Source organism: Miscanthus floridulus, chromosome 8, assembly GCF_019320115.1.
Source record: "Miscanthus floridulus cultivar M001 chromosome 8, ASM1932011v1, whole genome shotgun sequence".
NCBI classification, from domain to species: domain Eukaryota; kingdom Viridiplantae; phylum Streptophyta; class Magnoliopsida; order Poales; family Poaceae; genus Miscanthus; species Miscanthus floridulus.
This window is the reverse complement of record NC_089587.1, coordinates 227,212,746-227,237,098: the sequence shown is the minus strand read 5'-3', so window position 1 is coordinate 227,237,098 and position 24,353 is coordinate 227,212,746. Positions and strand designations below refer to the sequence as shown.

General features: G+C 50.6%; 3 protein-coding genes across 4 annotated transcripts; 1 reads left to right on the top strand and 2 right to left on the bottom strand.

The window, feature by feature from the left end:
• Positions 1 to 468: 468 nt before the first annotated feature.
• Positions 469 to 5,841, top strand: LOC136478416 (acyl-CoA-binding domain-containing protein 4-like). 2 transcript variants are annotated; one of them, XM_066476865.1, is made up of 14 exons: positions 477 to 775; positions 1,268 to 1,345; positions 1,423 to 1,542; positions 1,667 to 1,739; positions 2,006 to 2,067; positions 2,168 to 2,307; positions 2,400 to 2,526; positions 3,022 to 3,136; positions 3,228 to 3,316; positions 3,902 to 3,985; positions 4,191 to 4,520; positions 4,598 to 4,657; positions 4,761 to 4,939; positions 5,701 to 5,841. In XM_066476865.1, coding segments are annotated over exons 1-14 (1,566 nt in total). In that variant the 5' UTR covers positions 477 to 667; the 3' UTR covers positions 5,702 to 5,841. The 2 variants fall into 2 exon arrangements, with proteins under 2 accessions (XP_066332961.1, XP_066332962.1); XM_066476864.1 differs by lacking the exon at positions 5,701 to 5,841 and having other exon boundaries at positions 469 to 775; positions 4,761 to 4,940.
• On the bottom strand, positions 5,745 to 7,988 carry LOC136478417 (4-coumarate--CoA ligase-like 3). The gene is made up of 3 exons (XM_066476867.1): positions 6,549 to 7,988; positions 6,319 to 6,376; positions 5,745 to 5,867 (listed from the first exon to the last, which is right to left on the bottom strand). Exons 1-3 carry the CDS (start codon positions 7,811 to 7,813, stop codon positions 5,745 to 5,747), a joined length of 1,446 nt encoding a protein of 481 aa, XP_066332964.1. The 5' UTR covers positions 7,814 to 7,988.
• Positions 7,989 to 22,005: 14,017 nt separating this feature from the next.
• Positions 22,006 to 24,072, bottom strand: LOC136475246 (pectinesterase-like). The gene is made up of 2 exons (XM_066472802.1): positions 23,517 to 24,072; positions 22,006 to 23,181 (listed from the first exon to the last, which is right to left on the bottom strand). Exons 1-2 carry the CDS (start codon positions 23,938 to 23,940, stop codon positions 22,415 to 22,417), a joined length of 1,191 nt encoding a protein of 396 aa, XP_066328899.1. The 5' UTR covers positions 23,941 to 24,072; the 3' UTR covers positions 22,006 to 22,414.
• Between the last annotated feature and the right edge of the window lie 281 nt (positions 24,073 to 24,353).

Below are 24,353 nucleotides of genomic sequence, written 5' to 3'. Positions count from 1 at the left end.
GTACAAACACTGCACATTACGTAGTATGACTTTTTTTTTTTTGAGAAACGTAGTATGACTACTTAATATGCCAATTACCATCGGATGCACCTCTCTTTGGACTACATCTTCTTATCTGAGTGCCTATTCGGTACAACTTCATAGTTATGGGCTTCTTTGCTGGAGCCAGAGCCGGATGTCGAAGCTATAAATCATGGCTCCACGTCCGTATATGAAAGACTGCTTCGACTCCTCCAAACACGCAGAAGCGTTTCTTCTAGTGTGGCCTTCTCCTCCGGCTCCATGTCTAACCTGGCGGGAGAGCCAGAGCCGAAGCTGCGCCAAGCACCCCCTAACGTGTTCACTCAAATAATGCGGAAATACGTTTTCACAGGGAGGGTTTACGTGTCTGCCCTGACGAAGCGCAATACGTAGGTCACCGTGTTCCGTCGCCCCAACGGAACGGACGTGACACGCCGCGCGCGGCGACTCCGCGTCATCGGACGAGAGGGCCGGGGTCTCCCTCTTCCACTCCCTTCCCTCAGATCCAAGCCCGTTTCTCCATTCCATCCCTCTCCCTAGCCCAGCCAAGGAATCAGTCCTCAGCGAATCCCGCACCCGGATCAATCTTGCCCAGATTCATCCACCCTCCATCCATCCCAGGTGGGTTGGGAGCGTCGGTGGGGGAATGGGAGAGGGGATCAGCGGCGACGCCGGCCTCGCCGCGGCGCCGTACGACCAGTGGGTGCTGCTGAGCCCCGCCGGGGGCTCGCCGCGCCCGCCCGCGCGCTATAAGGTACGACACGAGCGGTTCCTGCCTTTCTGCTGCTGTTGTTATACCTGCTACTGTATCATTCGATCGATTTCCTCGTCACCATTACCGTTGCTGGCGGCGATCTCGCTGTGATTCCGTGACCAGCAGTGCTAGGAACCTTCCTAGTGTGCCGTCATCATCATCACTTCATATTCATTACTGGGTGCAAATTCGATCGGTGCAAACAGATGCCCCGCCTGCCGCAGATTGCAGCAGGAACCGCGCTGTAGTTCTGCCTTCTGGTGTCCGTCCCGTTTATGTCTAGCGGCTAGTTTTATCTTAGCTCACGAGGGTCGAGGGACATTGGCCCATCAAGCAGTGATTTCCATGCCATGTGTCTATACTGCACTAGGACGACGGGGTGAATGGCGGAATGAATTAGATCTGCTGGCCGTGGTGTGTTGTGCGTTGATTGAACCCTCTGCTTCGGTTACCGCCCTCACTCCTCAAGTGCGCTGATATGTGATGTGACAGCATGCCGCGCAAGTGGTCCAAGACAAGCTGTACGTGGTCGGAGGGAGTCGCAACGGCCGTTCTCTATCGGATGTCCAGGTTTGCCACGCCACTAAATCTTGTCCCTCACGGTTTTCCGTTACCTATATTTGAACAAACTTGGACATGTTTGGCAGCTTTTTGATTTTAGGACATCCACGTGGTCAGCGTTAAACCCTGCTAGAGAGTCAAACCAGCTGAATCATGAAAACAATGCCACAGGTGGATCGTTCCCAGCATTAGCAGGCCACAGTTTGGTAAACATACAATCCTTCCTTTTTAATGGATTTTTTTTTTACTGTTTTGTAGCCCCATAGCCTCATTCACTCATTCGATCCAAACAGCTGTTATGATCTATGCTGACCGTTGTTTTTTGCTCAGGTCCAGTGGAAAAACTATCTCATGGTTGTAGCTGGAAACACGAGGTCATCATCATCATCAAATAAGGTTTCAGGTATGACGTATTTCTTCATGAAACCATTATATTTTTTGTAACACACTAAACTTAGAGAAACTTAGAGCAGAAAAATGTGAGATCATAGATTTCCTGTGACGCACATATAGTTCTCAGTACACCAGTAATTCAGTTGTTTCCCGTGCTTCGTTGATGTACCCTTTTTCCCAAAACATTGCCTGTTGCTTGTTAATTTTATTGGAGTGATCTCAGTTCTACAAGAACCAAACTGATTGTAAATGATAGTGCTGAATTTCTGGATGCAGTTTGGCTTATTGATGTGCAAGCCAATAGCTGGTCTGCTGTTGATACTTATGGAAAAGTTCCAGTAAGAATCCTTTCTTCTGCACTTAAAAACAAACTGATTTGTAAGTGAACTGGTGCACATGTTTACCTGGGACCTTGCTGAGTTCTATTGTTTTTTTTAGACAGCTCGAGGTGGCCAATCTGTATCCCTACTTGGTTCTCGATTACTAATGTTTGGTGGAGAGGATAACAAGAGAAGGCTACTGAATGATCTTCATATACTTGACTTGGAGACAATGATGTGGGAAGAACTCAAATCAGAGTAAGAATTATGTACAGCTTATACTGAAAATATCCTTGTGTAATTCCAAGCTCTTGCTGAGCTTATTGTTTTGCTTTCCTATTGTGAAATAGGAAAGGTGGTCCGGCTCCTAGGTACGATCATTCAGCTGCTGTTTACACTGACCAGTATCTTCTGATCTTTGGTGGCTCTTCTCACTCTACATGCTTCAATGATCTTTACCTACTCGATTTGCAAACTGTAAGTACTGAATGTTGTTTACGAGTTAGGTTACACAAGTTCATTTGTGTTCTTATATACTTTGGAACTTCGAATAATTTTACAAAAACAATCTGTGGCAATCCATCTTCTAATCTTGTTCTTTGATTGCTTATGAGTGCCTTCAAATCATTTTACACATAATAGTAGTTTTGGTTTTAGTAGGACTTCCAAATTCAAAAACTTTACCAAGTTAATAGTAATTACAATCCATTGATAGGGTAGGACTCCATTTCACTATGTCTAAAAGAAGCTGCTGTATGTCATAAGGTATTAAGGTGACATGCAGACATGCTAAGCAAATTACACCGTACTTCTACAAGATGGGATCAAGTCTATGTTCTCTCTCTCTCTCTCTCTCTCTCTCTCTCTCTCTCTCTGTCTCTGAAGTTTAACATTAAATTTGAAGACTCCAATGAACATAGGAATGAATAATATACTTTCAATACTCGCTTAAGTAATTTCTTGTGCTAACAGCTGGAGTGGTCTCAACCTGATGCCCAAGGAGCACATATAACTCCTAGAAGTGGTCATGCTGGTGCTATGATTGATGAAAATTGGTACATTGTTGGTGGTGGAGATAATGCAAATGGTAATGTGCACAGGATGCTGCAATTAGTGTTTATATTTTTTTGGGTACAATTACTTATGATCTACTATCTATGTAAATGCACATGTTGCAGGTTCCACTGATACAATTGCAATGAATGCTTCCAAGTTTGTGTGGTCAGTGGTCACCAGCGTCTCAGCTAGAGATCCTCTAGCTTGTGAGGTAAGAAATATTTGGTGCAATTGTGTTTCCTAGTTCTGGAATTAGCTAAACTCACCATAAAGTAAGGTAGTCTTGTAGTAGCATTCCATCTGCAATTTCATGTCTCGAGTGCATGGATGTAAAAATGAAATAGACTCACATTGACAACTTTTTATTTTTGCCTTCTGTACACTGCTTATTTACTAAATATCATATTATCATGACTATTCACATCTAACTCTTGTTTTCATTTTTTTTCCAACACATGTCTAGATTTGGTTACAATACTTTTGTGGATAGATGTTAGGGATGGCTTAATTCTTTACAATCAGGTTTAACTTTTACTCTTGCAAACACCATTACAAAATGCCATGCCATCTTTGTGGTACTTTCATTTGCAATTCTTTTTGTTTCAACATTAGCCTAAATAAATGACAGTGTGCTGTTTATTTTTGGGGGCAACAATCAAATATGCCATTAAGAAACACATTCATGTTCCTTAGATCTTGAGCTTTGCAAAATGTGGTGATGTAAGACTAAACTGTGACTTACCAACACACTTTTAATACTGTCTTTTGACTTGTGCTTATTTGATACTTTATACAGGGTCTCACCCTTTGCTCAACCACAGTTGATGGTGAAAAGGTTCTAATTGCCTTTGGCGGTTACAATGGGAAATACAGCAACGAGGTGCTCAGTTTAAGTGAATGATATCTAGTCATATTACTTTTTTTTTGGAAATGATTCATATGTTGAATGTCAGATATTAGATTCATTTTCTGGGATTGTCTTCGTATATGTTAGCGGCTTGAGTGCCTGAGTTTCTTTCAGTTATCTATTCCTGATGTTAAAAGACATGCTTAACTATCTGACAAAAATGAGCACTTTGCTGCAGATCTTTGTTTTGAAACCCAAGGCAAGAAATTTAGTTCAACCTCGTCTTCTTCAATCACCAGCTGCAGCTGCCGCCGCAGCTTCTGTGACAGCTGCCTATGCTGTAATTACTGCTACAGATGAGAAAACCAGAGATATTGTTGCTACAGATGATTTTGACATCAAGAGAGCTCAACCTGCAAGTAATTCCAAAAAGTTCGTTGCTGAAATTGATGTACTTAATGGAGAGAATGGTAAACTAGCGTCCAGACTGGCAGAAGTTCGCGATGAAAACTCAAAACTAAAGGATAAATTAGACATGGCAAACTTGTCATATAGTGAATTAGCAAAGGTAAAGCTTTCTTTACGTTCTGCAATATGGAATTCTTGATTTTTTGTTGACAATCTTTGCCTTTTCCCCTTTCAAAGGAGCTTAAATCAGTTCAAGATCAACTAGCAGCAGAGGGTTCAAGATGCCAGAAGCTTGAGGTGCTAAACTTAAACATACAATTGATTCGCTGATCCTCTTATTTTCTGGTTTTCTTCTTATGCTTCTGATCACTTGTCTTTTTTCCTGAATCTCTCAACTTAGTCGCAAATTGCTGCTGCACGGAAGAGACTGGAATCTGCTGGTTCTTTGGAGAATGAACTAGACGTACTGCGTCAACAAATATCTCAGGTGGAGCAAACCATTGCAACGACTCAGAGACAAAAATCTGGGGGTGTTTGGAAGTGGGTGGCAGGTAGTGCAGAGGTCTCTGACGACGAATAGTAAGTCCTATCTGCAGCATGCTTGGATGGAACAATGTTTGATGTACTCAGGGGTTCAGCTACAGTTGTAGCTTTATGGTTTCCATTCCACACGACCTTTTTGGTCAGAAACTTGTTCAAATAGGGTTCTAACTCATGAATTGTCTAGTGCACACTGCATCATGCTGTTGCTAAGTTGTACTCTCTGTTCCAAATTGTTAGTAGTTTTAGTTTTGTCCTAAGTTAAATATGTCTAACTTTGGCCAAGTTTATAGAATTAACATCTACAATATCAAATAAATGCAATGATGACGTGGACATTAAATCATAATTATCTTGGATTTTTCACATTTATTTTTACTTAACAGAAGACAATAGAAATCTTGCAGATGGTATAGCCTTTTTGACCAAGATTTTATGGCACACTAAATTATGTTTGCCGGGAACTTTAGGGGAGACGAATGTGATTGCCTAGTCTCTAGTACACCGTTTATCTAAAAAATCTCTAGTACATCTGAAGGTCTTTTGAATTTAGATTTTTATATGTTTCATACTTATGGGACGGAAAAATGCAAAAGTTGTCACTTGAAATCTTAGGTAGGGAATTATAGCGTTGTAAGTATGGGGGTAAACTCTGCATCTTTTTTTTCCCATTCACATCATAAACTCACGGACTGCTTCCATACAATTTGATAGTAGAAATTATCAGCTTCTACTGTATAACTCAACATTTGATACTAGAAATTTCGACTGATTGTAACTTTTGAATCATGCTTCATCAGGTTGACAAGCAGCTTCCGAACAGGAAATGGAAGCGGAGGATCTGCTACAGTTTTGAGGCAGCTTGTCTGTTCCCAGTTACCGGGTGCTTCCTCAAGATCTTGCTCATGGTTGATCTTGCAAAGATGCCTCCCGAAATAATCTTGTTTATCTTCTTAGGTGGTGGCACCTGGTAGAAAATTTTCCTAGGTAGTCTTAGACAATAATTGAACAGTAAGAGCATAGCATCATACAAGTATACCAAAGACTGAGATTGTATCACATTGGATTATTAGCTAGCTAGCACTTTGTTTTTGTCGTCTGATACCCCTTTTTCGGTAGGCGGTTATTACAAGAGTACTCATCATACTATAAATTATATAAGCAATGCAAGGTGTTCGTTGGTATTGAAGAAATATACTACATTGTTTATACTGTACTCGGATGCTACTATAGACCGTTGTCACTGTCCTTTTGCATTGCACTGCCCGTCTGCACCAAAAGAGAGATTGCCCTGCCCGTGTTGTACACATTTCTATTCTATATATGTTCATTCATGGATTATATGTATGGTTGTTCCATTTATCCAAAAAAAAGAGAGAATTTGTTCTTGTTTTCAAGGAATGGAGAGATTATTTTACCAAGGAGGAGGCAGAGTTGTTTGTCGCAGACATTGGATCTGCTGGCAGGCTGTTCTGCCTGAAGGAAAAACGGAACAATGTTTAGTACTTCAGCTGAGCTGATGACATATCTATAATATATAATATATGTATAAGTATTTGATTTGATGTCAAAACTCAGAGAGGCAGTGATCACCTCAATAACAATAATAATAAAAAATTTTTGAAAAGAGAAATGAAATCATCCTTACTGTATCACCGCAGCGCCTGCAGGTGGCGTGGTCACCTCAGGTTTCAGTGACGGCAGCTGCTCCGTTTGGTTCTCCGGCGTGCCGGATAGCAGCTGCGTCAGCTGGACCCACGGCAGCCTCCGGCGGAACTCCTCCCGTGCCCCTGGCGTCAACGGTGTGGGCGCCACGATGACCCGCCTCAGCGAGGAGAGCTTCCCATCTAGCGGCACGGGAGCGGCCAGAGCTGCCGCCGCCTCCTCAGGTGTCGCCACGAAGTCCGTGGCGGCGTGCGCGGCCACCGCCTCTCTCGCCGCCCTCGGATCGGACTGCGACGACGGCGGAGGCAGCAGCACCGTGGTGGCTCCCGCAGCTGGGAGCCCGAGGGCGAGCAGCGGCAGGCCGTGGGCGCTGCACATGGGAAGGGACGCCAGACACACCCGGCGGCCGCCGCCGCCGCCGACGTCCGCGACGCGGGCCATGGCAGTGACGAGATCGGCGTGCGTCATCGTGACTGCGGCGGCGGTTGTTGTCGCGGACGGGTAGGCCAGGAACGCCACATCGGAGTTGGACACGGCCACCACCTCAGCAGCAGCGGCAGCAGGGTCCACAGGGTCACCGCCGTCGATGAGCTCCTCGGCCGAGAGCGCCGCGGGATCCTCCGGCGACCGCGACGTGAGGAGGAGCGGCGGCAGGCCCACGGCGGCGGGGGCGAGCTTCGCGGCCACCTCGGGCGCGGCGACGACCATGGCCGCGCCCGAGTCGCGCGCGGCGGCGGCTACCTCGGCGGGCGTGGCGTCCGGGTCGACGGCCGCCACGACGGCGCCGGCGGCGAGGACGCCGAGGAGTATCTGCGGGAGCAGGAGCGAGTTGCGCGAGAGGACCAGGACGGCGTCGCCGCGGCGGAGGCCGAGGCCGAGGCGGAGCGCGGAGGCGAGGGACAGCGCGGCCCGGCGGAGGGCGGAGAAAGAGAGGCCCGTGCCCGTGCCTGTGGTGGCGTCCACGAAGGCGGCAGCGTCGGCGGCTGCTGTGCCAGGGTGGGGCAGGCGGGACAGCACGAAGGCTGCCGCGTCGTCGCCGGCCACGGGGAGGAGGAGCTGGAGCTCTTCCATGCGCGCGCGTCGTCGTCTTGTTGGATCGGCGCTAGCTGGCGGGGCATTTAAATTTAAAGCAAGGAAGAAAGAAGCAGGCAAGCGGGAGGGGCGTGGTGGAGTCCGCGCTTGTTTGTCCGGTGGGGTGGGCGGTGGCGTCAAGGCCAGCGACGGCTGGACCTGGACGGCGGCGACCATGTCAATGCCAATGCCAATGCCCAAGCCAAGCCACGATTCAATCAATGCAATTCTCTTGTTGGACGATCGGGCAGGTAAGTTGAAGTTGGTTGATGGCGCCTCTGCTGTGGTCGATCCGGACTGACCGGCTGACCCACAAACTCAGGGAGGGGCAGATCTATGCATGCATTTCAGACTCCACAAAAATCATATCTTTATATCAATCAATGCAACAAATAAACCAGAAAACAGAGGAACCAGAGCACTAGCTACCACAAGCAAAGGTGTTTGGCTTTCAGAATATTTTTTGAGGAAACTGGAGGGGCCTTGGCACTCTGAAATAAAGCAGCTAGGTGTTTGGCTTTCAGAATACGCTTCAAGGCATCTCTCTGAAATCAGCTGCCAATTCAAGTGAACACCATGCATGCATGCATGATTAGAGAGAATGAAGTACTGTACCACGTGTACGGCCACTGCTAGCTGGTGAGATTATGTATGTGAGTAGATCAGAGAAGAAGGCTGCTGCCACAAAATGAAATGTTATATGATACATAGCCGAATTGAATCCCGAGTTGGTTCACATATAGATGGCTATTCGGCCGCCCGGCCCGTGCTCGGCACGGCCCGCCAAGTGCATCGGGTCGTGCCGTGCCGGCCCACGGGCAGCACTAACGGCCCAAGCACGGCCCTAAAGGTCTCGTGCCGTGCCGTGCCGGCCCGATGGCCCGACCGGCCCAGCGTGCCCGTGCCAGCCCAAGGCCCGACAGCCCCCAGACTAAAAAAAACATGTTCAGCTCAGAATTTTTCACAGATTACAAGTAAACAGGTTTCAACAAGTTCTCAGTTACATCTTTCAACAAGTTCTCGGTTATCTTTCAACAAGTAAACATCTTTTACAGATCACAAGTAACATGAATATAAACATAAATAACTGATATATTAGCTGCTTAGTGCAATGACTGCCTCATTAAAAACCTTTCTGGGTAAAAACTCACACCTCGTGAGAAAACCCCAGAAAGAAAAAGAGTACAGCTCACGGCTTTAATAAGTGTTCATAAGTTCATTAAGTCTTACGGGCATCCAGAAAGGAAAGGAAAAGACTACAAGCCCACATGCCACAGCATTACACATTCTCATCATCAAGATACAAGTTCTCAAATGCCTCCACTAGCTTCACATTCTCCATGGTATTTTGAGTCTTTGTATCTGCTTGCTCCTAGTCCTTCACCAACGACAGCATCTCCACCATGTCTGAAGTTAGACGCCGTCGCCATTCCTCGATGATCCTGCCAGTTAGACTAAATGCAGATTCTGAAGATATAGTAGAAACAGGCACAATCAAAACATCTCTGGCTAAGATGGAAAGAACAGGATATGACAGTTTGTGCTCATGCCACCAGTTAAGGATATTGAAGTCGTCGTCATATTGGTTGACAGTGTCACTGTCAAGGTGTCGGGTTCATAAACCCGGGGTCCCTCAGGGACCGGCTTCCACGCCAAGGCTCGGCCTAGAAGAACAACCTTTTCTTCTTCTAGACCGGCCCAAGAGTCTAAACTCAACAGACCGGAGCACTCACTTCAGGCCCTGGTCGCCATCGGCCCATCTTTCCGACCAGAGCACCTCAAGCTCATGCCGACTCCGAATGGCTCTTTCAATCGGAGCGCTAGCTTCAGACCCCGGCCGCCTTCACACGGCCTCCGCTCGAAAAGCCTAACCCGAGGACCGCCTCCAACCTCGACCCCGTGTCTCCGACCGAGGTTCATAGAAAACCCTACTCATCGCTATTCTCTGACTGGGGACCATCCGACCGGGGACGCCCGCTCGAAAAGAACCAGAAGGCGTGCGAAGAAAGGCAAGGCATGACTCACAAGTCAAAACCACTGTACTAGGAACCATACCCTATACGGAACAGTGCTTTGCAGCCACCCTGACACAAAGTATTATAGGGGCCGCTAGAAACTCCCATATGGTAAGCCCCCTCCGCGCGTCTCTGGACATCGATTGCGGTATGGGCTCCAGAATTTGCCATACCGGGTGAACATAGCACAGCTCCTCATATGCCACTAGGCATCCAGAAGTATTTTGTAGGTATCGGCGTCATCCTTCCTAAAGAAGATAGCTCGACCTTCCGTACACATCTGACATCCTACATCGACATCGACAGTATCGAGGGGCTTCCACCATTATCTAGTTTTCATCACCGTAGGCAGCAAGGCTTAGAAATATCTGTACTCTCTCCCTCTCACCTGTAAAAAGCCATCCCCTTCATCTATAAAAGGGGATGCGCCCCCTCCGATGAGGAGAGACCGACTTCTTCAAACTCAGACTCACTAGATCGACACCAACCCCTTACAACCGCAGTACCACCGAGTTCCGACCGCAACCCTTCCGGTCGGAGCCTTCCGAACCTCTTGTATACCCCCTCCTTTCTCCTTCTCATTTGTAACCCCACTACAGACTTTGAGCACCTAGGCTCAGGAATAAAGTCGCCGATCGACCCCGACTGGACGTAGGGCACGTTGCCTAAACTAGTATAAATCCTATGTTATTGAGTGCTAGGCCACCTCTGATCACAACGTACAATAAAACTATAAATATTTACTAGTTGGTCACTTTCTGCACCGACAGTTGGCGCCGTCCGTGGGGAAGACGCTGTACGTTCAACACTCTTGGTCATCGGATGGCCCATTTTTCCGCCACCCCCGCCATGGTGGGCTCGGGCGATACGATTCGCTTTGGCTCGCTGGAGTTCCCTGCACTCTCGCCTGCCAGGATGCGGGTTCCACCCATCTTCGAGCCGTCCCAGGCCTTCCGCTTCAGGAGCCTAGACTTTGTCGCCAACTGGCTCGGCGTACTTCACCTCCGCGAGGAGGCTCATGACCCGGTACCCATCGAAGGGATGTCCTCCATCGACTCCGGGACGTGCGACTTCAATGGCGCGACATCTGTGCTTCATTCCGAGCAAACTCTCCGCTCAAACCCCGCTGTGAGTAATATACATGCTGTTATTTACTTACTACACTCTATCTTCTGCCAAATACCCGGTGGGTTACCGTTGTCCCCATCGCAGCCACCATACGGTTGGTTCCCCTATGGCCTTGCGTCTTCCACGGACGCATACGCCCGGGGACTCCAAAAGGTGCTGGCACCGCATCCTCTCACGTTTGAGTTTATGGGGATGGCGAGCTATGCTCTCACCTGTTTCCTCGACATCATGGATGACGATGTTGGGAGTGATGGCTCCAGCATCGGCGACGTGGTGCCTAGCCACAGTCGGTCTCAGGAGTACGCTGCGGCGGACGCCCCAGAACGGCCGCTAGGGGTAATGGAGTCCTTGTGAACCCATGCCCCACCAGGTCCTCATGCGGAGACCCCCGAGCTCACACGTGAGCACGGGGAGGATCTACGACGACAATGGCCGCATCAGCCGCCAACTGCACCAACGCGCCCGGCGCACCACGCTGCGCCCTGTGCGCATGGACCGGTGGGCGGCGATCAGGGTCGCGCCTGTCAGCCCTAGCACAACGCTCTGGTTTGGGGGACCAACCCCCCATAGTTTGCTCGGGCTAGCCAGAACGTTGCCACCGCGGCAATGCTCCTGCGTGACCTACCTGAGTCGAATGACCCTCGTGGACGAGCAATCCACCAGAACATCCGGGCACTGTTGGAGACCGCCGCCGTTCAACAAGCGGAGTGCTCCATATCACGATGCCGACTCGTGAACTCGCTCCCCGTCCGAGGAACAAGGACACAGCAGATGGGGCACTACACCCTGTCATTGCCACAACCACCGATTGTGGCACAAGAAGCCGCGACCGCACCTCGTCTTGACTTGACGGCCACCCCATGTCGACCGCCTATCTATGCGCGACTTGGGCCAAACCAAGATGCACACAGTGTCAGTCGGAGTCCCAGCCCTGATAGCCTAGAACAACATACCTTTGTCCAACACCCCCAGCAAGCCTCCCATCAAACACCTCTATAAGGAGTGCGAGCTCCTCAAACATTTCCTCCGACAGGTCGGCGCGCCAAAGGAGGGGGACGGCAAGGAGCCAGTAGTTAGGAGGGGCAGGGCGATAGGCAAGGACAGGGACGGTTTCCCTGAACCCGAGGAGTGCATCATGATCTTTGGCGGATCCGATGCCATCTGGTCCAAACGCAAGCACAAGGTACGCTACAGGGAGGCGTGCGCCGCCAAAACGGCCGTCCCCTCTTTTCTTAGCTGGTCGGAATCCCCAGTCACCTTTGATTAGAGGGACCATCCCTCCTATGTCGCGAGAGCAGGACGCTACCCGCTCACCATTGACCCCATTGTCTGCAAGAAGCGCCTCACCAAGGTGCTAATGGACGGAGGCAACAGTCTCAACATCCTGTACGTTGACACCCTCGATGCCATGTGCATCCTCCGACCAGAGCTCCGCCCAGCGGGCTCCCCCTTCCATGGGGTAATCCTAGGAGCGCAGGCATACCCGCTCGGACAGATCGATCTTCCTGTCACATTCGGCAGTCGAGCCAACTTCTGCTCGGAGGTCCTCACCTTCGAAGTGGTAGACTTTCTAGGGTCCTACCACGCCATTTTGGGGCGGCCTTGCTATGCAAGATTCATGGCGATCCCCAACTACATCTACCTCAAGCTGAAGATGCCAGGACCAAATGGTATCATCATAGTGAGTAGCACCTTTTCACACGCCTTCGAGTGTGACCGCAAGCACTACGAGCTCACCACCACGGTCGTCAACTCGTCCGAGCTCCTGTAGCTCGAGGAGTCGTCAACCCCTGTAGTCCCAGACTGCAACAAACCAACCTCCTCGATGGCCTTCCGCCCGCTCGAGGAAACCAAGGCGGTGGGTATCGACCCCACCAACCTAGCCAAGACGGTGCGAATCGGGACCCAGCTCCCAGCCCAATAGGAATGCGAGCTCATCGACTTCCTGCGTGACAATCACGATGTCTTCGCATGGCAGCCTTCTAATATGCTGGGGATACCACGCGAAGTCACCGAGCACGTGCTACGCCTTATCCCGAGCTCAAGGCCCACCAAGCAACGCCTGTGTCGTTTCGACAACGAAAGGCGCAGGGCCATAGGCGAAGAGATCGCCAAGCTCCTGGCGGCTAGATTCATTAGGGAGGTTTTCCACTCTGACTAGCTCGCCAATCCCATCCTTGTCAAAAAGAAGACTAGGAAGTGGAGAATGTGCGTCGATTACACCGGACTTAATAAAGCGTGTCCGAAGGACCACTTTCCTTTACCATGCATAGACTAGATAATTGACTCCACTTCGGATTGCGAGATCCTCTCGTTTCTGGATGCCTACTCAGACTATCACCAGATCATGATGAAAGACTCCGATCAGCTCGCAACCTCATTCATCACTCCGTATGGTTCGTACTGCTACATAACCATGCCTTTTGGTCTGAAGAACGCTGGCGCCACCTACCAAAGGTGCATGCAGCGATGCTTCGCCGACCAAATCGACCCGCCTAATCAGCCTGACCAGACTAAACGGTTGAAACCAACAATCGCCGTCTAAGTTGATGACATAGTGGTCAAAACGGCTCAAGCTTGCGACCTGATCGCAAACTTGACCGCAACGTTCGCAAACCTCCGAAGGTTCAGCATCAAGCTAAATCCTGAAAAATGTGTTTTCAGGGTTCCAAGGGGAAAGCTGCTTGGATACATCGTATCCGAGCGCGGCATCGAAGCCAACCCCAAAAAAATCACAGCCATCTCCAACATGGGTCCCATACGCAAAGTGAAAGGCGTACAAAGGCTCACTGGTTGCCTGGCCGCCCTTAGTCGCTTCATCTCCCGGCTCGACGAATGGGGGCTGCCACTTTACAAGCTCCTCAAAAAGACAGACACCTTCGTCTAGACCGAGGAAGCCTAGCAGGCTCTCGAAAGCCTCAAAATATCCCTGACGTCAACCCCGATCCTCGTCGCTCCCAAACAGGGAGAACCCCTCCTCCTTTACGTCGTGGCAAGTAACCATGTGGTGAGTGCTGCCCTGGTCGTTGAAAGGGAGGAACCGGGACGCTAGCTCAAGGTAAAGCGACCCATGTACTTCATCGAGGAAGTACTTACCGACCCCAAGGTCTGGTACCCCTAGGTGCATAAACTCCTATACGCCGTGCTAATGGCCACCAGGAAGCTCCTACACTACTTCACCGACCACGAAGTCATAATCGTCACTTCATACCCACTCGAAGACATCATCCGCAATCGTGATGCCGCGGGATGAATCTCTAAGTGGGCCCTTGAACTCATGGGCCATGACATCAGGTATACCCCTTGCACCACAATTAAGTCTTAAGCTCTCGTGGACTTTGTCGCTGAATGGATGGAGGTCCAGCTACTAGCCTAGGACGTCTCCCACAAATACTGGATAATGTACTTCGACGGGTCCGTAATGGTGCCTGACTCGGGGGCTGGAGTGGTTCTGATCTCTCCAGATGGGAGTAGGCTCTGCTACGCCATCCGCCTCTATTTTTTGGCTTCAAACAACGCCGTAGAATATGAGGCCCTTATCAATGGACTATGCATCGCCATCGAGCTCGGCGCTACGTGACTCTACGTCCGTGTCGACTCGGAACTAGTCATTGATCAGGTCATGAAGGAATCCTCCTACAAAAAGTCCCCTGATGACAGCATACTACCAAGAGGTGCATAAGCTCAAGGACAAATTCTAGGGAATCGAACTGCATCACGTCCCTCAAAGGGACAACGCCACCGCCGATTTCCTCGCAAAACTAGCCGCCAGGCGAGATCCATCCCTGAGCAGAGTCTTCATCAATGATGCCCACGAGCCATCCGCCCGCATCCTAGAAGGTCTGACCCAGACACACCTCGACAGTCAGCTGGTGCTCAGGGGCTCTGACCCCAGTACCTCTATAACGACGTTACCCACGGACGTCGCTGTATTGGCACTCGATCAAACCGATTGGCAAGCACCGCTACTCGCCTACCTCCTCGAGGAGGTTCTCCCACCTGAAAGAACCAAAGCCTGATGAATCGCTCGATGCACCAAGACCTTCGTCGTGCTCGGTAACGAACTCTACAAATGGAGTCCGTCAGGAGTGCTCATGAAGTGCGTCCTCGCCAGCCGAGGAAAATAGATCCTCCTCGAGGTCCATTCCTGGATCTGCGGGCATCATGCGGCCCCAAGATCCCTGGTCAGAAAAACCTTTCGCCAAGGTTTTTACTGGCCCACTACCCTACGAGATGCAGAGGAGGTCGTCCGCAGGTGCGAAGGATGCCAGTTCTACGCTCGGCAAACCCATTTGCCAACACAAGAGCTCTAAACCATCCCAATCACCTGGCCATTCGTGGTCTGGGGCCTCGACATGGTAGGACCTCTTAAGAAAGGTTCAGGTGGTTTTACTCACCTACTCGTAGCAGTCAACAAGTTTACCAAATGGATAGAGGCCAAGCCCATCACCAATCTTCACTCAAAAGAGGCGGTCAAATTCTTTCTTGACATCATCTACCGATTCGACGTTCCTAACTGTATTATCACTGACCACGGGACTAACTTCACCGGGAAGAAGTTCCAAGACTTCAGCAATGGATACGGCATTAGAATCGATTGGGCTTCGGTCGGACATCCACGAACTAACGGTCAGGTCGAACGCGCCAACGACATGGTCCTCCAAGGACTCAAAACGAGCATCTTCGACCGACTCAACAAACACGACGGGAGGTGGGTTGCAGAGGTCCCAACGATCCTCTAGAGCCTAAGAACGACCCCAAACCGATCCATGGGATTCACATCTTTCTTCCTGGCCTATAGAGCAGAAGCTGTGTTGCCCTCCAACCTCGACCACGACGCACCAAGAGTAAAAGCTTTCGACCGCGACCGAGCCGTGGTAGCTCAACAAGACGCAGTCGACCTGCTCGAAGAGGCCCGTGAGACAACTGTCATCCGCTCCGCTTGCTATCAATAGACCCTCCGTAGGTACCACGAAAGGAAGGTCAGAGGAAGGATTCTCGAAGTTGGTGATCTCGTGCTACGAAGGACCCAATCAACAAAGGAAAAACACAAGCTCTCTCCACCCTAGGAAGGACCCTATATGGTAACCGAAGTAATCTGACCGAGCACCTACCGATTGGAGGACAACAACGGCAATGTTCTCAACAACACTTGGAACATTGAACAACTACGTCGTTTTTTCCCTTAGAAACCGGTCTAAACACCTTCGATTAAAGCACATGCTCCTATAAGAGCGCCCCCGCCCGAACGCTTTCAACCCGGGTCGCTCGGGGGCTCCATAAATATACAAATATTGAGTACTACCTCTCTATTTTGTTTACTGCTGTATGGAAAATTCCTTCCTACCCTAAAGAGGGGGTAGTTCGTTCCTTTGTTTTACCTTACGTAACTTTGCTTTAGAACATTCCGACTAATCACACCCCGCCTTTTCCTATGGCTACGACCGGCCGAGCCTTGCGGGTCACGCCCTGGGCTCGCAAAGTTGTGACCTACGAAACAAATGGGCAGGTATGAGATAGAAATAAATTTAAAATAAAATTATGCTAAGGAAAAACTAAGGAACGAAAGGGAACAAGCTTCCCCGAACGGAGCGACTCCATCACAAGAACAAAAACCAATTGCAGTCATTAAAACACACCACAAAACGTCTTACACGGGGGCTTCCCCACAAACTTAAAACTTCCTACATTTTACTAACTACTATTATATTTTTACATGCTACTGGGCCGACCCGGCGACATCCGACGACGGTGCAACCGACAAAGGCTCGAGCTGCTCACTTCTCGACGACGCGGCATCCAGCTCGGCCAAGACTGGGGCGACATTCACCTCCAATCCGACATCATGCTCTGGATTTGCAAAAGGATCCGTAAGTCCTCCCCCTCGCTCACTCTTCCTCTCACCTAGAAATCGCTGCAGCGTATAAGCACTCTCGGTGAGAAAGAAGAAGGAAGGAAGAGCGAGGAATCTCCGCCAGAAGAGACCACCAGACCTCCCTGAGTCGATCGAGTCACCTAGGAGAGATCAACCGGCCTCCTGAGTCGATCGATTCACTCAGGATAAGCACCTAAGATACAGGTAGGAAGCGAAGGGGCACCCCATGTGGGCCATGCCGACTCTGTCTCGAATGACGAGCATGGGTCCCAGTCGGATATTTCTGACTGAAGCTCTCTGAACCCGTCTCTCAGGTCATCAAGGTAAGCATGTGTTCATTAAATACAAAACTGTTCACACGAGTGCTAACCCACGATTAACAAGCATAGGTCTCGGACAGGCGTTTCCGACTGGAGCTCTTCAAACCCTGTCGCTCCAGTCTTCAAGGTAAAACACCATCAAAGCCCCTCTATTTCATTACAAATCATTCATACATCCATACGCGCATTCATCTCATACGCCTGAACCCCCCGGACGGTTAGGGCATGAACCGCCCGGGGTCTCGGGAAATAAACATCGCACGTGCAGCGAAATACACCAAAACGCTCCGTGTTGTGCCACAAAGCGGTGGCTTGCCTCATTCGACATGAGCAACCAAACAGAGCTAGGGGAGAAAACCATAGATGAGCATCGTGCGACCTTCACTTGGTCTGGCAAACTGGGTCATCTCAACCTTCTCGTTCAATCCTGAACCTCTTGCCAAGCCCACAGAATCTCCATCGAGGGGAGGCCGTTAGGCCACCCGGGTCGGTCTATGGAACGACCTAGGCATCTGTTGGGCTACAGGTAAAGGAGTAGTGGAATGCCACTAGAGGGCTATGCTGACCCCATCACGAACGACGGACCTGGATTCTACTCGATCACACCCATTAGTGAGCTCACCGAGCTAGTCTTCGAGCCCGAGCGATCGGGACATGCGACAAAACTCAGTCCCTCCGATTGTGAGGAACCGGATCGGGTAGCGCAAAAATGACTCACAGCCCCCACGAAGGCCCGACAAGGCTTGGGGGTTTAAACGCCATGGACCGCGACTCTAAATTCGCATCGATGGGATAGGCGACATTCGGCTACGGCTTGGGACCATGACTCCTTAACTCGTGTCAACAGGATAGGTGACATCCGGCTACGGCTTGGGACCGTGACTCCTTAACTCGTGTCGATGGGATCGGTGACATTCGGCTACGGCTCCTGGGATCGCGACTCCTAAACTCGCGTAATGGCTTCAGACGGCTTCATTAACTAAAACTAACTCTTTCGATCCACGGTGAGCACCGACGCCGGGGTCTACTCGCGACTCCACCTTACCCGATCCCACGGCGCGCACCGACGCCAAAGATCAAACTCTATTGCATCCAAAACTAAGTTATTTCCGTTCATGGCGCGCACCGACGCCAGGGCTTGTTTCAAAAACTAAAAACTTCCTCATCTGATCCCCGACACGCACTGACGCTGGGATCGTTAAGTTCTGTCTCAATCCAATCCCCGCGCTTAAAACACCTCGGCTACACAACGACGCCATGGTTAAACAAAATTCCATCTCAAACTAAAAAACATGCATAAACGCCTGCTGAGACAACACCCCCAACCAGTTTAGCCTAAACCACCTGGGGCTCGAGGGCTACACCCACAGGTGCGCTCGTGCACACCCGCTGGCAAGACAAAAATCCCCTAGACGATTCTGTCCGAATCGCCCGGAGGCTCGGGGGCTCCTGTCGGGTTCATAAACCTAGGGTCCATCGGAGACTGACTTCCACGCCAAAGCTCGGCCCAGAAGAATGGCCTTTTCTTCTTCTGGACCGGCCCAAGAGTCTGAACTCAACAGACTGGAGCACTCGCTTCAGGCCCTGGTCGCCATCGGCCCATCTTTCCGACCGGAGCACCTCAAGCTCATGTCGACTCCGAATGGCCTCTTCAATCGGAGCGCTAGCTTTAGACCCCGTCCGCCTTCACACGGCCTCTGCTCGGAAAGCCTAACCCGAGGACCGCCTCCAACCTCGACCCTGTGTCTCCTATCGGGGTTTATAGAAAACCCTGCTCATCGCTATTCTTCGACTAGGGACCATCCGACCGAGGACGCCCACTCGGAAAGAACCAGAAGGCATGCGAAGAAAGGCAAGGCATGGCTCACAAGTCAAAACCACTGTACCAGGGACCATACCCTGCACGGAACAGTGCTTTGCAGCCACCCTGACACAAAGTATTATAGGGGCCGCTAGAAACTCCCATATGGTAAGCCCCCTCCACGTGTCTCTGGACATCGATTGCGGTATGGGCTCCCGAATTTGCCATATCGGGTGAACATAGCACAGCTCCTCACATGCCACTAGGCATCCAGAAGTATTTTACAAGTACCGGCATCATCCTTCCTAAAGAAGATAGCTCGACCTTCTGTACACATCTGACATCCTACAGCGACATCGACAGTATCGAGGGGCTTCAACCATTATCCAGTTTTCATCACCGTAGGCAGCAAGGCTCAGAAATATCTGTACTCTCTCGCTCTCACCTATAAAAAGCCATCCCCTTCATCTATAAAAGGGGATGCGCCCCCTCCGATGAGGAGAGATTGACTTCAAGCTCAGACTCACTAGATCGACACCAACCCCTTACAACCGCAGTATCACCGAGTTCCGACCGCAACCCTTTTGGTCGAAGCCTTCCGAACCTCTTGTATACCCTCTCCCTTCTCCTTCTCGTTTGTAACCCCACTACAGACTTCGAGCACCTGGGCTCAGGAATAAAGTCATCGATCGACCCCGACTAGACATAGGGCACGTTGTCTGAACCAGTATAAATCCTGTGTCATTGAGTGCTAGGCCATCTCCGATCACAACGTACAGCAAAACTACAAATATTTACTAGTTGGTGACTTTCTGCACTGACACAAGGTATGCACCCAACTCAGAAGCATTCAGGTTAGCACCAGAGTGTGCTGCCTGTAGCAAAGCACATGCTGATGGCCTCCTAGTGGATGAAGATGCACCACCACCAAGTCTAGGAGGTAGACTAGCACCAGCACCAAGTCCAGCAGTAGCTAGACTGGCACCAGTACCAAGTCCACCAGCTAGGCTGGCACCAGCACCAAGTCCACCACCTGGAGTGCCACCAAAATTTTTCCCCCAAGCAGTCTTTCTCTTCCCTGAAGCAGGGCCTAGAACTGTGGCCCTTTGCAATCTCACAGCACCAAACTTGTTGTCATACTTAGCAAAAGTATCAGATAGGTTAGCCCTAACAGTGGTTAAATATTCAGAATAGTTCTCATCAATTAGGTTAGACATAATTTGGAGAACATTGGTGAATCCTCTTATCTTGGCTCTAGGATCCAAGATTAAAGCTTTGGAATTATAGACCAGTAGTCCTCAAACTTCTCTTTCATGGGGGCAACAACATTTTTCAGGTCCCTGTCTCTTTCATAAGTAGCATTTAAATGTCTAGCAATCTCAAGAACATGATGCATAATTAGTGGAGATGCTGGATAATAAACACTAGACAACACAACAGTAGAATCATAAAACTGTTCAAGGAATTTTACTGTCACATGTTAGATGTCAAAGCATTACTAGACCATATATCAGATGTCAAAGCAACAGAACTAACATACTTCAAAGATTCAAGGAGTTTGCTACGACGTTCATTAAAGTACTTAACAAAGTCTCTGGTGGTGGTTTGCCGAGAGATAGGAACAAACCTAGGGTTATGAGCAAGTTTAATGTACTCCTCAAAAGCAGCAGATTCACCAAAACAAACAGGAAGATCCTCTCTAGCAATCAACCTGCACAACTGTGTTCTAGCAACCTCAGGGCTGTATTCCCAGTGATGGATAGAACCATCAGGATTAAACCTAAGCAGGGACTGAGACATGGCATTACTGCCAAGCTTTCTTGATTTGCATGATTTGATATGCCTAATCAAATGACCAGTACCAGCACTAGAACGAGCAGTCAAAGTTTTTTTGCAGTAATTGCACTTAGCATTGACTCTAACTTGAGATCCATTGCGGAGCTCAAACAACTCCTCAAAATCCTCCCATACCTCAGACCTGGTGCGTTTGTTGCTGGCGCTAGAGCTGGACGGTGCAGCGCCAGGAGCAACGCCATGCTCAGGAGCAACTCCAGGAGCAGCGCCGTGCTCAGACTACGGCGCCACCGCCGGCGGCTCATCTGCGCCAACCTCGATCGGAGTGGCTGCAGTGCCGAATAGCTCCGCGCGCCCGTCCTCCAAGTCGTCTTCGTCATCACCTCGAAGCCCCATCATCCTCAACTCATAATTGGTGGAGGTGGGATCGTCGCCATCGGCCATTGCGGGCACTTCGGTCCCTCAACGGCGGCTACCGCAGCTGAGCAAGAAGCCTGCGGCCTGCAAAACAATAGAAGTTAGAACAAGCTACGCAAAGTTAGGGTTAGGGTTAGGGTTAGGAGTGTGGCTTACCTGCTCAACCGGAGCACCGAAGTTGCCATTGAAGACCGAGATCCACAGATCTACGAGAAGAGGATGGAGAGACTAGGTTTTGGGGGATGGATCTGACGAAGAGAAGGATGGTGGAGGGAGCGAGATGGGGAAGAGACGGTCAGAGGGGAGAGAAGAGGCTATAGATGGCCAAAACGGGACCGGATCCGGCGAGCGGTGACCGGAGATGAAGACGAAGATGGAGGAAGCAGGAAGGATGCGTGGAGCATACAAGCGAGAGGAGTCGTCGATGCGCCTTCGATGGCCGTAGTCGTAGATCCGGCAAGGAAGCAACCTCAAACGAGTCGAGAGAAGCTCGTTGACGCCCGGTGATGGTTGGAGGCGAGCGGCAGCAGCGCACCCTTTCTCCGCTCTGGCGCTAGGCGAGCGAGCGAGGCGGCGGCCGACGGAGTGAAATGAGGATTAGGGTTTAGGATGGAGAGAGCCGGGGGGAGAGGGGCGCTTTATATTGGCCGGTTGCCAAACGGGCCATGGTCGGGCCCCTCGTGCCGACCGTTGTGTTGGGCCGGGCCGGCACGACGTGCCAAAAGTGAGGCCCAGGCACGGCCCAAGGGTCGGACCGGGACAGCTCGGGCCCGCCAACCACCGGGCCGTGCCGTGCCTGGGCCGGGCCGAAACATCGGGCCATGGCCCGGGCCAACGGGCCTCGGGCCATATGGCCAAGTATAGGCTCACATGCATTACAGTGCAATTAAGTAATACCACACATTTCATACAGTCGTTGACAGCATGCAAACATCATATACTAGTACAATACCAAACATACATACTGTATTGCATTACACACATATATACAACAGTACAAATACCATTTCCCGAGTTGGTTCACATGCATTACAGTGCAATTAATTAAGCAATACCACACATTTCATACAGTCGTTGACAGCATGCAAACATATACTAGTACAATACCAAACATACATACTGTATTACATTACACACATATATACAACAGTACAAATACCATGGTATATATATATCTATATATGTAGGCGTGCGTACGGACTCATATTTTCTGATTACTAGCAGCGGCAAGCCGGCAAGGCCAAAAGGCAGGCAGGCAGGAATCATTTATTCTCACTACGTACTCAGCTTGGAAGGGCAAGCTGAAAGATAGTAGCAGGCAGGCAGTGAAGGCAATGGATGGGATGTGATGGATCGGGGGTGGGGGTGGGGATCGATCGAGATGGACGACGATCGACGACGACGATCGAGACTGATGCTGCAGGCAGGCTAGACCCCGACCCCGACGACCCCGCCGGGGACCTCGTGGTCGTACGGGATCTGCTCGGGAATCCACTCCTTTCCCCCGATGAAGCTGTCGATGCAATACTTTGCCACCTGGGCTGCGTCGTGGATGACCTGGACGCCAGTCCAGTTCACGCGTCTGGCCGTGTCGGCTCCGGGACCCGTGTTGTTGAATTCGAGGTACTTGACGCTCTCGGTCGTCTCCTTGATGCCGTGGTTCTTGTCCCACGGCACCCATCCGTCGGCGTGGACGACGGCTCCCAGCTCCGACTGCATAAAGACGACATGTGAAAAGTTTCTGTGCGGTCGCCCCAGATATGTTTCCACGCCGGTGAGGTTCTGGGGGTGGGGGGCGCCGCCGCCACCGGCCGGATCCGGACTCGGGTTCGGGTCCGCTTCCACGATGCATCTGTGAAACACGAACCCGGAGTCCTCGTACGTCTTGTTGTTGCACCCCTGCGCACTGATTACGTTGTGCTTGCCGGGGAGGGGCTCCCGCACCCGGATGCGGCAGCGCTGGAACACTGCTCTCGCGTTCCCGAACACGAAATCTACGGTCCCGTAGATGTCGGTGTCCAGGTACACCTGAGCGCCGTTCTCAGCGTAGAGTGTATCTTCATATCCCTCTATGCTGCATCCAAATACGACGGTCCGGTTGGAATTTGATCTGAGCGCTACCGCCTGCTTTCCCCTCGGCCCGGCCTCGTTACGGATTGTAAGATTTTGAGCGAGGAAGCCGTCGGCTAAAGCATCTGCGGGCATATATATATACAGAAAGACAGAGACAGATTGTTATTATATATATAATGTAAGGTATATATACTGTCGCATATACGTATTTATTGTATGTATGTATTAGTATATTGCATGCATATGATGTAGTATCATCGATCATGTCACAGCAGATCTAGCTAGCTAGCAGGGCTCGATCGATCGGAAGACGCGGCCGGACCAATTAAGCAACTAGAACAGAACAGAATGGCATGCATATGCCTGCATGATACCTGCTACTAGCTAGCTTAGCTTAGCTAGGAAAAATACATATATGATCGAGAGAGAGAGAGATGATCGTCATGCACGGAATTACTCACTGTGGCCGTCATGTACATCATCCCCGTCCCCGTTAGGTTGCTGAGGTTGCCCGTGATGATAGTGTTTCCTCTGCCCTCGCCGAGCAGGACGACGTTCCGTCGGGTGATGTTCACCTGTTCTCTGTACTCTCCGGTCTTGATCAGCAGGACAAACCGGTGCTTCACCTTGGGGACAAGACGCCCAGCTTCGGCCAGAGCTTTTCCGATGCTGGTGTAGCACTCCGCCGCTCCTCGTCCTCGGCGGCACTCGTCCAGCTTCTGCGGTGATACGACCACCGCATGCGGAGCCGGGGGCCAGGGCCTTGCGGCAGGCGGCACCGGCCGCTTGCCACCAGCGCCGTAGATGCCCGCCGCCATGTGAAGCATCAGCACCGATAAGAAGGCCACCAGCGCCAGCGACGATCTGCCGCCACCTGACATGCTTGCTTGCTACTAGCTAGCCGATCGATCGAGTTGCAGCTAGCTAGCCTAGCTAGTAGCACGCTGGCCGGCTGATCAGTACGTTGTGTGTCAACTGCTCTAGCTCGATCTCCACTCAACTCCTCGCTCAAGCTCAACCAGCTGCACGCCAGCAGTCTCGGTCGGGTCGGATATATATATAGGCCGCGGCCGCGTACATACGTTCGGTGGTGGTGCCGGCCGGGCCGGGGGACCGGGCCGCGGGGTCACCTTCTTTTCTTTTCTTTGATTGAGGAAAAAAGAGACTTCTTTATTGCTCAGAAAAAATGTTACAATCCCGAGCAATAATTTGCTCAATACAAACCGGCACCCAAAAAAACCAAATGACCCGTTCTTAAAAGCCAAGCCTGTTGTGTGAGCTCATGGGCAGCACA

Bases quoted from the DNA above. Each gene is read 5' to 3' on its own strand.
- LOC136478417 (XM_066476867.1), bottom strand. From the start codon at position 7,813: ATGGTCGCCGCCGTCCAGGTCCAGCCGTCGCTGGCCTTGACGCCACCG. The intron at 6,377-6,548 runs GTAAGGATGATT...TTTTTCCTTCAG, and splicing joins GCAGGCGCTGCGGTGATACA to GCAGAACAGCCTGCCAGCAG. The intron at 5,868-6,318 runs GTAAAATAATCT...ATTTTCTACCAG, and splicing joins ACAACTCTGCCTCCTCCTTG to GTGCCACCACCTAAGAAGAT.
- LOC136478416 (XM_066476865.1), top strand. From the start codon at position 668: ATGGGAGAGGGGATCAGCGGCGACGCCGGCCTCGCCGCGGCGCCGTAC. The intron at 3,986-4,190 runs GTGCTCAGTTTA...ACTTTGCTGCAG, and splicing joins ATGGGAAATACAGCAACGAG to ATCTTTGTTTTGAAACCCAA. The intron at 4,658-4,760 runs GTGCTAAACTTA...CTCTCAACTTAG, and splicing joins CAAGATGCCAGAAGCTTGAG to TCGCAAATTGCTGCTGCACG.
- LOC136475246 (XM_066472802.1), bottom strand. From the start codon at position 23,940: ATGTCAGGTGGCGGCAGATCGTCGCTGGCGCTGGTGGCCTTCTTATCG. The intron at 23,182-23,516 runs GTAATTCCGTGC...ATATGCCCGCAG, and splicing joins GTACATGACGGCCACAGTGA to ATGCTTTAGCCGACGGCTTC.